This window comes from Trachurus trachurus, assembly GCF_905171665.1.
Source record: "Trachurus trachurus genome assembly, chromosome: 13".
NCBI lineage: Eukaryota > Metazoa > Chordata > Actinopteri > Carangiformes > Carangidae > Trachurus > Trachurus trachurus.
Genome location: NC_139892.1, coordinates 20,812,585 through 20,827,408, shown reverse-complemented (window position 1 = coordinate 20,827,408; position 14,824 = coordinate 20,812,585). Strand labels below are relative to the sequence as shown.

The window sequence follows — 14,824 nt, the reverse complement described above, 5'->3', positions numbered from 1 at the left end:
TTCCTCTTCTGCTTTATCATTAAAATTGCTATTAGGCCAAATGATGTGACAAAAATAATTTGCTTTGCTTTTTGTTGTTTATTTACCCATTTATTTTATTTACTTTTATTTATTCAGTTAAAATCTCATTTGCATGAGACCTGAATAAACAACATGACAACACTTTATGATAAATTGTATCTACCTTTTCCCCTCTTCATTACTATCACTAATCTCTTTATATGCCTCATCTCTTGTATTTTTCACTTTATGTTATTCTGTCTTGTTGACTGCAATTCAATGTAATGTCTATAAATCAGATGAACTACAAGTGACCCGCATAGCTTGAGATTTGTCGACACGTCAGGTTCTCATGCTTTGAATCCCTGCAGCAAAATAATTCCATAGATTAAAATGGATTCCTAATCTTGCAATAGGGGAATCAAACTAATTACACTCATTCTATCTTCCTCTCTTCATATCTCTGAGTGATTTTACATTTTTTGCCTGTTACTAGATGTTAAGATCCTCTTAACTCAAGCCTCCTTTCTGTCCCCTTTCCTCGCACTGTGAGGTAAGACATTAAAGCTATTTGATGTCAATAACTTTTTTTGTTTCTCTGTCTATCCTCTTTTCTCTCCCCCCTATTTGTCCCTTATCTTTCCTGCTGCATTTCCGGCTCCATCAGCGATGGTTTCATGTTTATTGTCCCAGATTTCTTCAATACAATTTCTGATATTAACACAACATGATATTTTGAGTGTTCTCTCCCTAGTTGATTTACATGCATATCATAAAGCTTGGTGATGAAACTGTAATATCACACAGCGCATACGCCATATCATGTAATATTGCAGCATCTGGAACATGCTGAGATATCTTATCTCCTTAAGCGTCAGCTTTTCAGTATTTGAGGAGAAACTAGTGAGATCTTTCAAATTGCATCGCAGATTTTAAATTGATGTCATGGTTGCCAGGCTCATTACACATATGGTGTGTTCACATTATTCTGGTGTTTCCTTACAGCCTTTTTCATCTTACCATTGAGGAGCGGATTTGTGGCAGCTGACAAATAAACAGCTGCTTAGGAAAAAGGTTGGCTGCAGTCACTATGAGACATTCAATTTGTTATACAGACGTGCTATTAAAAATCTACTCTCCAACCAAACATAACCCTGATGACATCACAATGACATCATCAAGTTTATTTTATAAAACTTTTGGAAACCTCAATCAATAGAGCACAACACAACATATTACACAACTTTTCTCCTGTTTTTGCATTCAGTGTTTGTTGTTTTGACCGTTGTCCACCCTGAAGCTGAAATCCATTCTCCTATTGAAAACAGTTCTGAGAATAAATATATCTTTGTAGTGATTTGTTCTTGTGGCTACATGGAGAAGGTGGGGTATTCAATTTGTGTCTTGTGGCAGTGGACCTTGATGCAGTGCTGTAATCAACTTTATTTTGGTGGGTATACTTTGGGAAGGACAGATGTCCTATAAAACAGACAAAAAACAAACAAACAAACAAATTGCTGAAGTGCAGTGTCTGTCACAAACCTACATTATTACGTATTTTCAAATATTGAAATCAAATATAAGTGTTCATATGGAAATTCAGATTTTTCCTTGGTGGGTAGGCTATACTGTACGACATTATCTGAATATCATGAAGGCTCCACCACTGCCTGGATAACTAAACCCCTTTTTTTTTTTCATTTTCATGTTGTACTAATTAAAAGGGGATTTTTCCTAGAAAATTAATCCTGTGAGTAAAAAAACAGCTTTTTCTCATGTGGCTGTTACATAAAGACTCTAATGTCTGCACTTGCTAACAGCAGCCTCAGTTTGTGCCTCTCCTGCATAACTTCTCATGACTTTAGCGTTAGCAACCCGGATAAGAGATAACAAAATACAGGCCGTGATAACACTGGTGAATTCAGAGACTAATAAGATACTCAGGCATGACAAAATGTATGTTAACCAACCAATAACCACTATAAGCAGCTGGGCTTCTCTTAAAGTGTCATAGGCCTATAGTATAGTATGTGCTTCTTGTGACTGTCAAAGCTGCAGTAGTGATTTGAGGAGAAAGTTATTGGTGATTAAAATAAGATAGAGAGAAATAGCAACAGTAATAAATATCAGAGTAAAGTGATATTAAAATGATTTTAAGCATTAAAAAATGTGTTATGGATGTTAAAAACATGTTGAACATATGACAATGACTTCCTGTCAAAGCGAGATTAAATAATTGTCCGCAGACCAGAAGAGCTCTTGTAGATATGGTGTTTCAGTCAAAGCTGGCATGAGACTTAACACCATATCCCTTTTTTTCAATTTTTTTTACAATCTCCTTTCGTCGGCTATGGAAATTGTCATGTATGTTACGGCCCTGGGCCGATGGCCTCTCCCTCCTTGAGCTCTGCTCCTTTCCAGTACTGTCCCTCTGCAGGTGTTTGCGTCCCCTGCTCCTGATTTGTGCCCCCCACTCTGAACGGACAGACGGACGCAATCAGAAAGGAAACGGAGGCTGCGCATTGATCCTTTTTTCCTTTTTGGGGTCAAACAGATCATGCGCATAATTAACTGCAAAACAAGCACTTTATATTAATGGCCTTGGCATATAACGCTCATTATGCTTCTAGCCTGTTGAGCCTCTATCTGGTCTTTTTACTAAACTTAACCAACTCCTTTCTTCATTGCCTAATCCCAACCAAAGCATTTCTCTTTTTTTCTCCCCTAGTCCCCTAGTGCAGCAGGCTCGCGCCGCGCTTGAGTGGGGAAGAGAAAAGAAAGTGTACTGTATTTGTTTTACTCTGTGGGAGTAAATCTCCCACAGAGTAAACAACGTCACCCGGTTCAGCACCATGGACAGCTGCATGGGGGGGTTCGGAACAGCGGTGTTTCGGAGTGGAGGGCTGTCCCCGTGCTTTGGAGTAGAGCTCCAAAAACTGATACTGCATTGCTTTACACGTGAGGATAAACTGTGTTAGAGTAGGTTAAGGGGGAGACTGCCACTGTATTTTGGGTTTCTTTGGAATACTAAGCTGTGAGCTTCCTTTGTTCTTTATTTTTCATTGGTTGTTTACCAAGAGGTAGCAGAGTGTTTGGCTTTATTCTTTTCTTTGGTTTGGGCAGTTCCCCACCGGTCCACTCTCTCCAACGTGTTGGGTCCGTGTACGTTTCGTTAGTTTGATTTTTCCTTTAAACCGAACTGTCAGAAAACGAAATTAAGCTGGTAATTTGGTTTTCCGTTTCAAACCAGAAACCAAAAAACCAAAATTCAGGCTGGTCTGTTCGTTTTTGGTTTTTTGGTTTTAAAACGAAAAAACGAGGAAACCAAAATCAAATTACGGTTAAATTTTGATTGTCTTTTCGTTTTTTGATCTTAAACAGCACATTAACGCCGATGACAGACCGGAAGTGTCTGAACTTCAAAATAAAAGCCCAGAGAATTTTGTTTTTAGCCGTAGACAGTAGATGAATGGCCTATAAAATATATTTTTTTCTTTGTAAATGTTGTGTTTTGAGCACATTAATACATCTTCAAAGCTGTGTTTATTTTTACACATCAGCGACAAGCTCATCGTTAGTTCATCTTCTCCTGGCTGCGCTGGGTCTCTGTCTCCGCTGCGCACGCTGCAGCGCTTCGCTTCCATTCAGTCAGATCATTTTCACAGCATGTTCTGCGGCCCGTCTCCGGTCCCAACCGGGCTCCGGACACGGAGCAGAGACTGTCCGACAGGCTGTCCCTCTTCGAAGCAGAGGATGAGGTCAGCTTCACTCCCGCTTCTGACCTTAAACAACATTGAACTTCAAAATAAAAGCCCAGTGAATTGAATTATAGCCATAGACTGTGCTGATTCAATCCGACCCTGAGATCTCCAACCCCGGGCATATTTGGCAGGTGGCAACGGCCCCTTTATGGTTCTTTTGTACTGTCCTGATCGTCCCAGCTACACCGAGGCGCAAGAGGACTTCTTGTCCCACCACTCTCAGGAGTTGTAGTGGTACTGTTAAGTGCAATTGGCAGCAGATGAGGGGATCTCCCGTGCGTAATAGTCGCGCGTAATGACAGCTCTTCGCGGTGAAACACAATAAACTGCGTGACTTCTCGCATGTTTGTCTCATGACATGGTGGAACCTACACAGAGGTATACAGACAGGTAGATCAGGCGGAAAATTGATATGGAAGCTGGTTCAGGACGTCTTCGTCCATTTATGGATAAATGTGGAGTGGAAATTAGTTCGTAGCTACATTAATTGAGCGTCAGCGTCACACACCATTATTATATGCCGAAAACAGTGTAGGCTATTACTGGCTTTGTGTGTGCATGACAGTCTTATCAATGAATCTACAGTTATCCCACTAGCCTATGTCCGCCCATTGTGAAACTCATTCCGGCGCCAGCAAGCATACAAATCATAATAGTATCATTGTTAAGATTATGTCAGTGACAGACTTAGTCCCAGTGTGATGTTTACAGAACATTGAGTGTAAATCCTCTCTCCACACTGGAGATCCAGTCACAACCTTTATATTTTCCCCTTTTAAAATCCATGTTGTTCATTTACCAAAAAACACCAGCAGGTGTCGCACTGCGAGCGTACCCTCAAGGTCATGTCATCAGAAAAGTTTCATAATTTTTATCCATACTTTGTGCTAAACAATTTAATTACTACACATGTGGAAGTCTGATAAAGTGTCATAACTACTCTCTGTAAAAAAAAATAAAAAAAAAAATACCACCCTCCATTGAGTCTGGAGTCTATAGGCAGCCAGCTCACCTGTGAGGCCTTTGCCCTGAGAACAAAGTAGCTGGCTGGCCTCATCCTCATCCCCAATTGTTGAGCTGTGTATTTGATGTGAGTTACCCATTTCTGTTCCTCAAACACTTAGTATATTTAATAGTTAAAGAAGAATATTGATGCTGATTACTACCCTTTATTAAGTTTTAGCTGAGTTTGCTTAGATTAAGTGTCCTATGTTCAGTTGCTAATTGACCCTGATGTTTGAGTTGTGTGGATAAACATTGTGCTGTTCTTTCATTTATCCTTCCTATCAGAAAGCAACCAGCTTAACAATAAATAACAAGGAACTGGATCATCGGTGTTTGTGCCTTATTTTAACCAACAACCCATTGCGTTGGTCCACTCCTACCAAAGAACCAGTCTCTTCACCACACACAAGTCAATATTTTTCGCAAGGAAATTTAAATCGAACGCAACTGGACTTGGTTCACAGGCTTAAGACAATATTTTACGAAATGAGAGTGACACCACTATCAGAGCTTATAATAATAATAATAAACGACACTCACTGCATCAGTGTTGTTTTTGGCAGGCATTTTAGATTTAGTCTTAGTCTTTTTGACGAAAATACTTATTAGTTTTAGTCAATTTTAGTCATTCCTATATGTGATAGTTTTAGTCTAGTTTTAGTCGACGAAAACTCAACAAGGTTTTCGTCTAGTTTTAGTCAGTTTCAGTAAAAAAAAAAAAGAAAAAGTCTTTCAACAAACTAATTCAATAAAGGAATGGTGGACGTGACCACACAAGGATGCAGCAGTGTTGCAGACACTTGTTGATTTTAATGGACAGATTACACGCACAATAAGCAGAAATGTCATGCATTTGAACGTCTGACCACCCGTCAGCGCCGCGGAGCGGCTGCACCGCACTGACCGAGGTCACCAGAGCAGCGGATCACTGCCTGCTGCTCTCTGCCGCTCCGGGCGGCGGCGCACCGCGGCTCGTCTCAGCAGCGTTGTTCTGTTGTTGACGGAGCCGTTGCTAAATCGTGTGAAGCTTAGAGTAATGACAATCCATAATAGGAATGTAGAGGCGATCACAGCCCGACCACTAACATTTACGTCCGTTCTCGTCTCGTCAACGAAAACTCACACACGTCTCGTCATGTTTTCGTCATCAGAGAGCCATGTTCGTCTCGTCACCGTCTCGTTATCGTCATGAAAAAAAGGGGCGTCAACGAAAATATTTCGTCATCGTCATCGTTAACGAAAACAACACTGCACTGCATGTCACATTAACAGTGTAAAAACACAAATTAATTTATTTAATTGCATGTGCATGTGATCAGGGGACGTACAGAGGAGAAAGAAAGAGAGGAGGCGGGGTGGAGATCATGGGCCGAAGCAAAAACAACTGCTGCCGGGAGAAGTGGAGATGCTTTGTGGCGGCCTTGTGTGCCACCATGGCAAAAGTGAACAGAGAGAGAGAGAGCATGACCTGAACTAAACAACAACAGCAAAACTCCTGGGTTGTTCAGAACTCACTGCTGGGACTGTCTCCTGGTTATGTCTATCAGGCCTTTAAGTCCCTCCTGAAAATATTCAGGGTGATTATTGAGGACATTGTCAAGAAGTATGGTCACATCTGGACATTGTTGACCAAATATTCTTTGTGCAGCAAAAAAGGGAGAACCTCCGCGCTTCAGCTTGACGAACTGCGTGGACCGGTGCGTCTCAGGGCTGGAGACAGTCGAGTCGTGGACAGAGGGAGGACACTGGAGCACACGGTCAATTAAATAGATTTATTGGTGCGGCTGCTGACGTTTCGACGTAAATGTCTTCTTCAGAGCAAACGGAGCCTACTGTGACTGAGGGGATTTAAATCCCGTGCCTGCCTCCCTGATTGGAAGTGCAGGGAACCGCGTCATAGACAGAAGGCTCACATGATTGGCTTCTACATCGCACACTAATACAAATATTATACAAATGAAATACAATGTATCAATAATTTAAAGACATTAAAGATATACAAAATCACAACAATACAAAAACCATTCTTTGTGCAGCCTCTTGGTCTTCTGCAGTATTGAAGGGGTTGACTCCAAAGGATGACACTCTTGTTAACGATCCCACCTCCTCCTCGTACCAGTCTGCAGCCACTGATGCATCTGGTAAGAGGTCTGCGCACACTCGTTTTTGGCATCCCTCTCTGGCCAATACATTGGGGATCCCCTTCCCTAAAATAAGGTGGAGGCAAGGATACATGCTTTAACTGTACATTGAATTTTTAACAATTGTTGTGTTGTTGAGGAAGTATTTACCATATTCTGTATGCCTTTAATAGCTGACAAAGTCTGAGAGAACTTAAATTACCCAGTGATAGCATTAGACCATTTTTCAAAAATGTTTTAACAAATGAGCTGGTTCTAATTAAGAAATACTGTCCTAAAGCTATTTGTTAGCTAGGTTTTTGTTTTTACTCTAAATTAGCATCCAAGAGCACCTTAGACAAACCCAAGGGGGTTTATACAACAGTAAAGAAATGATACTTGATTGTTTTAGAAGTCACATGTTATCTATTCCAGCCTGTTTCCTTTAGAATAATGTTTCTAAATAATTTAAGTTTCTTCTGATTTAATAGAAAAGATGTCTTTGGTCAATTTTTCGTCAGTTTATACACACTTGGTGTGACAAAATGTGTGTGTTTTTTTCTCTATAATGCTATCACTTACTGACATTTTGTGTCAAAGGGCTTTACACAGCATCATAACAACATACCCTGCCCTTAGACCCTCACATCAACTGAGGACAAACACCCAGAAACCCTTTTAACTTGGAGAAACCTCAGGGTGAGCAACAGAGAAGGGATCCTTACCCAGGACGGGCAGATGTGCAATAGATGTTCTTACAGACAAGAAAACAGTTTACAACACAGAATATGCAAAACATGGAAAGCTGGTGAAGGCAGCTTCTGATGGGAGGACGACATGCAGGACAGTTTAATGGGAACACTGGATGATAGAGGGATATTAGACAGGATAGTGGAGAGATAAACATGAAATGTGGGGGAGAGAGGACGGAAATGACCTCCAGTAAAGGTCCGGCCGGTCGGGATTCAAACTGGGGACACACTGCTCAGAGTGCTTGTGCCAATGTGGTATGTAACCTTAACCACTCAGCTAATGGGGCACCCCCTGCTTAAAAAAAGTTTAACCAACATCTTCAAAAAGAGTCAATGTTCAAAAAGTGTAAACAATTGTTTTGTCATCAAATCGAATATCTCAGAGAACAGATAGATAGATATGTCTTTATCACTACATTATTATCTTTTTCACACTCTGTCACTGAGCAACATAGAAACATCAACAACACTGAGCCACGTGAATACATAATCAAAAACAGAAACATCACCAACACAGAGCAACATGTAAAACCAAAACACCACCAGACACTAAGCAGCATATACATGTGCATACATACACACACACCAGACAACCAAACACTTGTGACACACTCAGGGGGGCTAGGTCCATACGGGGCTATTGGGGGAGGTTGTTGAGTGCAGTGTACAGTATGTATGTAGAGTCATGAACTCTATACATGACTTGACTAAACTTAAATTTGTAAATTTGAGGACTTTTTTTTTTAAATGGCAAAGTGACTCAGATATGATTTTTACTGAAGTGTATACAATCAGATTTGACTTTGTTAAAACTTTGCTTGAGTCTAACACAAACCTGGAATCCTGTGTGCATTCCAAGCTTGAACAACACGCTCAACTCCAAGCTGGGCCAACTGGCATGTCAATGATGACACGCAGAATTTGGTCAGGCTGTCCTCCATATCCAGCTCCCCCTGATCAACCAGATGAACCAAGGGGATTTTCAAAGGGTAGTTCACCCTATTGTTGATCTCTGGCCAGATCCTCTCAATTGTGTGATTCTGTCATTGTAGAACAAAGAAGATTAGGCATGTTTGTTAGTTATAATTTCTTGCTTACATTTTAGAACCTTATATGAATGATCAATAAGGCATACATTTATATTGATTCTATTCACTTAAAACATTATAATTACAATCAGTGTGTGTACAATCCATCTCCACTGTATAGGGTGATATCAGCTACTATTTGGTTAATTGCTTAGGAAACAGAATGTATGACACTGGATTGTGTTTTTAGACATTATAGGGATGTTTTTAATATTTTGGGGTTGAATTGATGTAATAAAATATAATCAATCAGGTCTTACAGCTTTTCAAACAGATATCCCAATTTTTTTTAGATGAGCAGTGTCCAGGAAAAATGGGCCACTTAATCAGCTAAAATGAGCCACTGAAACTTCAAAGCGAAACCGTAATTTAATTTCTGATAAAACAATCTGATTAAATTTAATTTTAACACACATAAGACAATATAACATTCCATTAAAAGAACTATAAAATATTTCACAAATAATGAGATTGAAACATTGAGAATTAATAACAAGAACTAGCAACTCTAATGTTAGTTTGTGTATGTGTGTGCGTAGCTCACAATGCACCCTGCACCAAGCTAAAACACACACAGGACCTACATAATTAGAAGGGAAATGTGAAGAGGCCTGCAATATGCTTTTCATAAGAAGAACCATCAAAATATCTACTAAAACTCAACTTTGAAGGTGGCTCATTTTAGCTGAATTGCATTTTACCTGAATTGCATGTTTGACCTTACAAAAAATATATTTTAATTAAAAAAAAAAGTTATCTTAGCAAAAATCCCCTATATCAAGTGGGATTTAAATCAGAAATACCTTGGTTGATGGCGTTTGCATGTAAGGTGTCCTCTCTGTGTTGTGGCGGTGGCTGGCCAACTTTTCCTGCATGTATAGAGTTAGATAGAACTCTCTTTCATTGTCCACCCTGACCTGGTCCCATATACCATGCTCCACTACTGCACTTCTACAAGAAAACAACAACATTGAAGGCTGGTTACATGGGCATGCACTTTTATTCGGAAAAATACATCAAGCAGTTGATCAATATCATGTAATGAACCTATTCTGGTTCTGTTTTCCAAAATAACAGCATTATTCTGGTTTTAAAGGCTTCATTTGAACATGTAAAACACCTTCTATGGGAATATAGTCATTTCATAATAAGGTCAAAACCAGAATATTCAGATAGTAGGCTTCTTTGTATTTTTGCAACAGGGACAAAGAAAGGTGTTTTAAATTAAGTTGTTTGTTACCTGTAGACATTGTTGTGAATGGTGAGATTATTTTTGATAGGCATTGTGGATCGTCCAACAATTTTGCTGGAGAAGCCGTCAATCGCCAGTACATGAGTCACGCCGAACATCACAAGTTTTTCATTTTGGTCAATATGTATTTTATGTCCCACATATTCAGCAGTATATGGAACTGGATTGAGGTTTCTGGCTCCCTTAAGCCTGCCACACACATAAAGATAATCGGGCTGATTTTGCCCCGATTTCCCCCCTTCCGACCACGGACAGACACCGCCCGATTATCTTAAGGTCTTAAGATTATCTTATAAGATTCTCTTGTAGTGTGTGGTGTGTTAAGAGTCAAAATTCCCCCGACAATCGGCTCGGAAAACGTTCGGCGCCGATAATCGTAAGTATTAAACATGTTCAATATTTACGATTATCGGGGCCGACTTCGGTGGCCGTTTCAATCAAAAGTCATCTTGTGTGTGTGTGGAGAGCCGGTGTTGTGCGGAGAAGCGCCTGCTTGCCGAGCTCTGCTGGCCGAGCTCTGCTGGCCGAGCTCTGCATGCTGCTCGCGGCAACAAGCCACTTCTCCGCACAACACCGGCAACCTCACAGAGAGCCACGGTGCAGCCCTGGCATTACATGAGGTTCACACAGACATTCACGCACACGGGAGGTTTCCTGATAGCCGATAGCAAAGACAGTAGCGCTCGTAGCCGGCAACAGCCGGCAATACAGCAGCCATGTTTAAACGATCATGTGACCGCCGCTCACAGCCCGTCATGTGACAGCGCACGGCTCCCTATTGGACAGCCGCTTGACTGCTCGGTGTCCGGAGCCACAGACACACACAGATGGGATCGTTGTAAAGGCTGAAGTGTCCCGCTTTCATTAAAAAAAAAATTACGTCGCTCTCATTGTCCATTCCGGAAATAGACCCGAAAGAGTAGCTACAACGACACCCCTGGTATCGCTGCTGATGCCGGATTGTTTTCTGACCAGAGGGTCAAGATTCTGAAAAATCTTAATGTGTGTGGTGTGCTGTGTTTGGAATATCGCAGCACACCACACACAATACGATCAAAACTGTTCAATCACAGATTTTTTATCTTCATGTGTGGGGTCTCTCACAGATAATAAATCGGTTGAGATTTATAAAATCTTTATGTGTGTGGCAGGCTTTAAAGACAAACAGAGAACATTAGGATCTCATTACACAGTTAAAGCACAAAAAGAAACAAAACAAACAGGGTGAAATTCCAACAAACTTTCTTCACTGCCTCAAACAGATCTGAAATCTATTTTGACTTTAATTGAGAACAATTGAGGCAGGAAATGGGGAGGCAGAGAGAGGGGGAATGACATGCAGTAAATGGCCGCCCAGTGTGGGATTTGAACACAACGCTTTATGCCTACCGGTATTATCACGGTAAAATTGAAGGGTTACATTTGATGAAACTTACCTCACATCTTGCCCTATGATAAGGATGGTTAATGTTGCGCAATGCACGTCCAACGCGACCTTCCGATGCACGGACTCCCACAGCTGAAAGATAAACAGTCATCATCTTTCTTCCATACATTGGACCAGTCTAAAGGTACAAAGAATGAAGTTGTTGTGGTGGCTGAGTCTAGTCCTTCAATCGCTACTGGTTGTCAATTGTGGGATTATTTAGATGTGTAAAACTCAATACGTTTTATTGAGTTTTTCAATAGACTGCCATCAAACAGTTTATTTACAAGTAGTGTCCAGTAATGTCTCAATACCAGTAGTGGCTCTTTTGTTTACCTAATCTGTTGTTCATGGCCTGATAGGGCGCGTCACCTTACTGTGTATATTTTTTCTCAGTCGCTATGGTGCATTTCTCACATCACTATTAACATTTGCACAAAAGTTAGTGTATATCTCAAAGCAATTAGTACAAACTGCAAAACCTAGTTGATAACCTGCAAAGTGTCACTTGCCCAAAATGGATAGTTACTTCCTCAAAAGCAAGTGTTAATGTCAATGAAAGAACAAGATAGTCAGATGGCTTTATGACATTTTATTCTGTAAGTTTTCTAATGCAAAAAAAAGTCAGGTCTTGGTGACACTACCTGAAAATGCTCAAGACAGCACTATAGACCTACACTATTTGCACAGTCATTTATTGCACAGTCAACACAGGCCGGTAACACAGAATACGTATGTTTCACATTTTGACCACAAATGCTCTTTGAGAACAGAACAAGCGCGCACAATCTCATTAAAGTTATGCTCCAAAAAAAAGGATGGATGGATGGATGGTGTTTCACCATTGTAAACGCCCCTGTTGACATCAAAAATCATGGGGTCATTCACAAAAATATTCACAATAGCCTGCATGAAATAGTTTATAGGCCTACTTACTGTGAACCACCATCAATACATTGTTTTTGGGACAATCAATTTGTTTTATGAAACTTGGTGTTATATCCTACCTCCTTTACAGCATTGAAAACGGCAGCTTCAAGTTGGTGGTCCGTCATTCGCTGTCTCTGTAAACTGTGCTCTGCACAAAAACGGCGAATATTTTCGACTGACGCCCCCCTTTGCAACCCACACTCAAAAATCAAATAGTTACTTATATCAGCATATGTACATCCACTCTTCAACATATTCTGTATGACTGCAACGTGTGGCACCAGACTGGATTCCATATCTGCACGGATCCGGCGACAACTATTTTGGCGCCTGACTATCTTTGGCAGCTAAAGCATGATTGGTCGACACTGCCCGCCACACACGCACGAACGCACGCTCGTAATGTGCCGTATAAATTGGAGCGCGCTGATCTCCACACCCTTTTGGAGCCGTACATTTTCATACGGAGTTTTCACGACAAACGCTGACATGGACATCGGGAGGATAACGCTGTGGCGTGGGCAGCGGACTGTCCACATTCGCGAAATTGATGTTAGCCTACAAAATATTTCAAGGATTTTTAAGGTTTGTAGACATTTACAGCCTCCGTTTATCCAACTAAGCCTGCTTGTTCAACGCAAGTCCCATAAGTCAGGGTCAGTTTTTTTTTAAACAAAAAGTTTAAAAGTCTTATGAATTCATACTGCAGCAGGACATAGTGGCCCTCGCATATTAAGTATCAGGTCTGCTTATTTCAATTGGAGGTTCACTCTTAACAGCGCGAGGCCTAATACAACGACATTACGACATTTCATCAATATGTATCAACTGTTTTGTCTTGTTTTTGCAGCTGGTGGATTCCAGTATTTACCTTGTTGCCGAGACTGAGGTGGTCCTGCTGCCCAGCTCAACAGGCTATATAGGAGACATTGAGCTGGGGGGAAAATATGAAGTGTGTGGAGATGAAGCCCCTCTGCCCTCATCAAGCCAACCGATGAACCAACCCCCCCAACCGCCCCAAACAACCGCTTTCAGTTTTGTGCCAGGCCAGTGGCTTCTGCTTCTGCTGGACGTCCAGGACCCACACCCCAAAGAAGGGCCTTTTCAAGGTTTGTTCTCATGGCAAAAATTGTCGGAATAATGACGTTTGATAGAAAATTAAGTGTTGCCATTTAGACAGTTAGAGGCCAATGTTGGACTGGTGGGATGTCGGAATGGCGGTTTCCCCCAAACAAATGGACAAGAGGAGCATTACCAAAACAGCGGAAAAGCGACCAGACTTGCATAGTTTCCCTTTAAATTAAATTAATACATTTTGTGAATATATTTAGGTCTATTAGGCTAAATGAATTAAACGTTAATAGGTGTCTACATTCCCTTTGTACCTTTGATGAAGGTTTTAAAGTATCTTTTTGGACTTTTACACCTTTATTTTAAGGGGACAGATGGAGAGAGACAGGAAACAAGGAGTAAGAGGAATTCGCAGAAAGTGGTTGGCTGAGAGAGATGATTGTTTGTTAGTTTGCAAGAAAAAGAAAAAATGTCCACACACTGCTGAGTAAAGCTCCTAATTTTTTTTTATTGTTAACTGACAACGTTTCAACCACGTCTGGGTCTTCTTCACGTCATCTGAAGGTGTGTTTGGGGTGGGGCCTATAAATGCTTGGGATGAGTTTGGTGATTGCAGCAGGTGAAAGTCACTGCCCCCCCCCCCCCCCCCACCGCGTCTATTTATAAGCCCCACCCCAAACACACCTTCAGATGACCTGAAGAAGACCCAGATGTGGTCGAAATGTTGTCAGTTAACAATACAAAATTGGGAGCTCTATTCAGCAGTGTGCGGACATTTTTTTCTTTTTCTTTCACTACTTTTTTTGTCCTGCACCTATTAGTTGGATGTGCGTGCACTTCCCTCCCTTGTTTGTTAGTTTGCATCACAGTTTCAGCTGTGTTAATTCAGTCAGGTTGAGTTTCCATTACGTGTGACAAACGCCTTTGATCTGACATCAGATGTGACGGGACAATCTATAAAGATATACATTTATGTGCTGATTCATATAGTTACATTAAATAGTGGTTGTTGTGATTATTTATTGCATTGAAATGTGCCATTGTGACATTCTGGAAACCTGCCTGTGAGGTTTTGGTGACATGTGCGCACTGTGCGCCAAGCTGAATCTGTCGACTCCTCCCCTTGCTGTGCCACCACACCCATCTCGGCGCACCTTGGTCTACCAAATTGCCAAATGTCCAGTCCAACCCTGCGTTTCCTGGTGGGTCATTATTGTAATGGACTAGGGCCAAACAGCGCTCAGTGGCATTAGTCAACATTGACAACATCCCCTGCTTTGCCAAGACCTCCTGCTAAATTTGAGAGAGTAGAAACACATGTCACATGATGCAGAGATTGAACCGAAGGTCATGTTTAACATTTGGGGCCCTAGTCAGTGTTGCCAACTCCTCAGTAAGCAAAGTCGCTATTGGCTGTCG

The 14,824-nt window shown here is 41.1% G+C and overlaps 1 protein-coding gene across 1 annotated transcript; it reads right to left on the bottom strand.

The window, feature by feature from the left end:
• Positions 1-2,369: 2,369 nt before the first annotated feature.
• Positions 2,370-14,549, bottom strand: LOC310995709 (uncharacterized protein; the record flags this gene model as incomplete). The annotated part of the gene is made up of 8 exons (XM_083984833.1): positions 2,370-2,475; positions 6,282-6,511; positions 6,870-6,973; positions 8,474-8,678; positions 9,530-9,677; positions 9,967-10,160; positions 11,415-11,543; positions 14,496-14,549. 8 exons carry the CDS (start codon positions 14,547-14,549, stop codon positions 2,370-2,372), a joined length of 1,170 nt encoding a protein of 389 aa, XP_083840959.1.
• Positions 14,550-14,824: the final 275 nt, after the last annotated feature.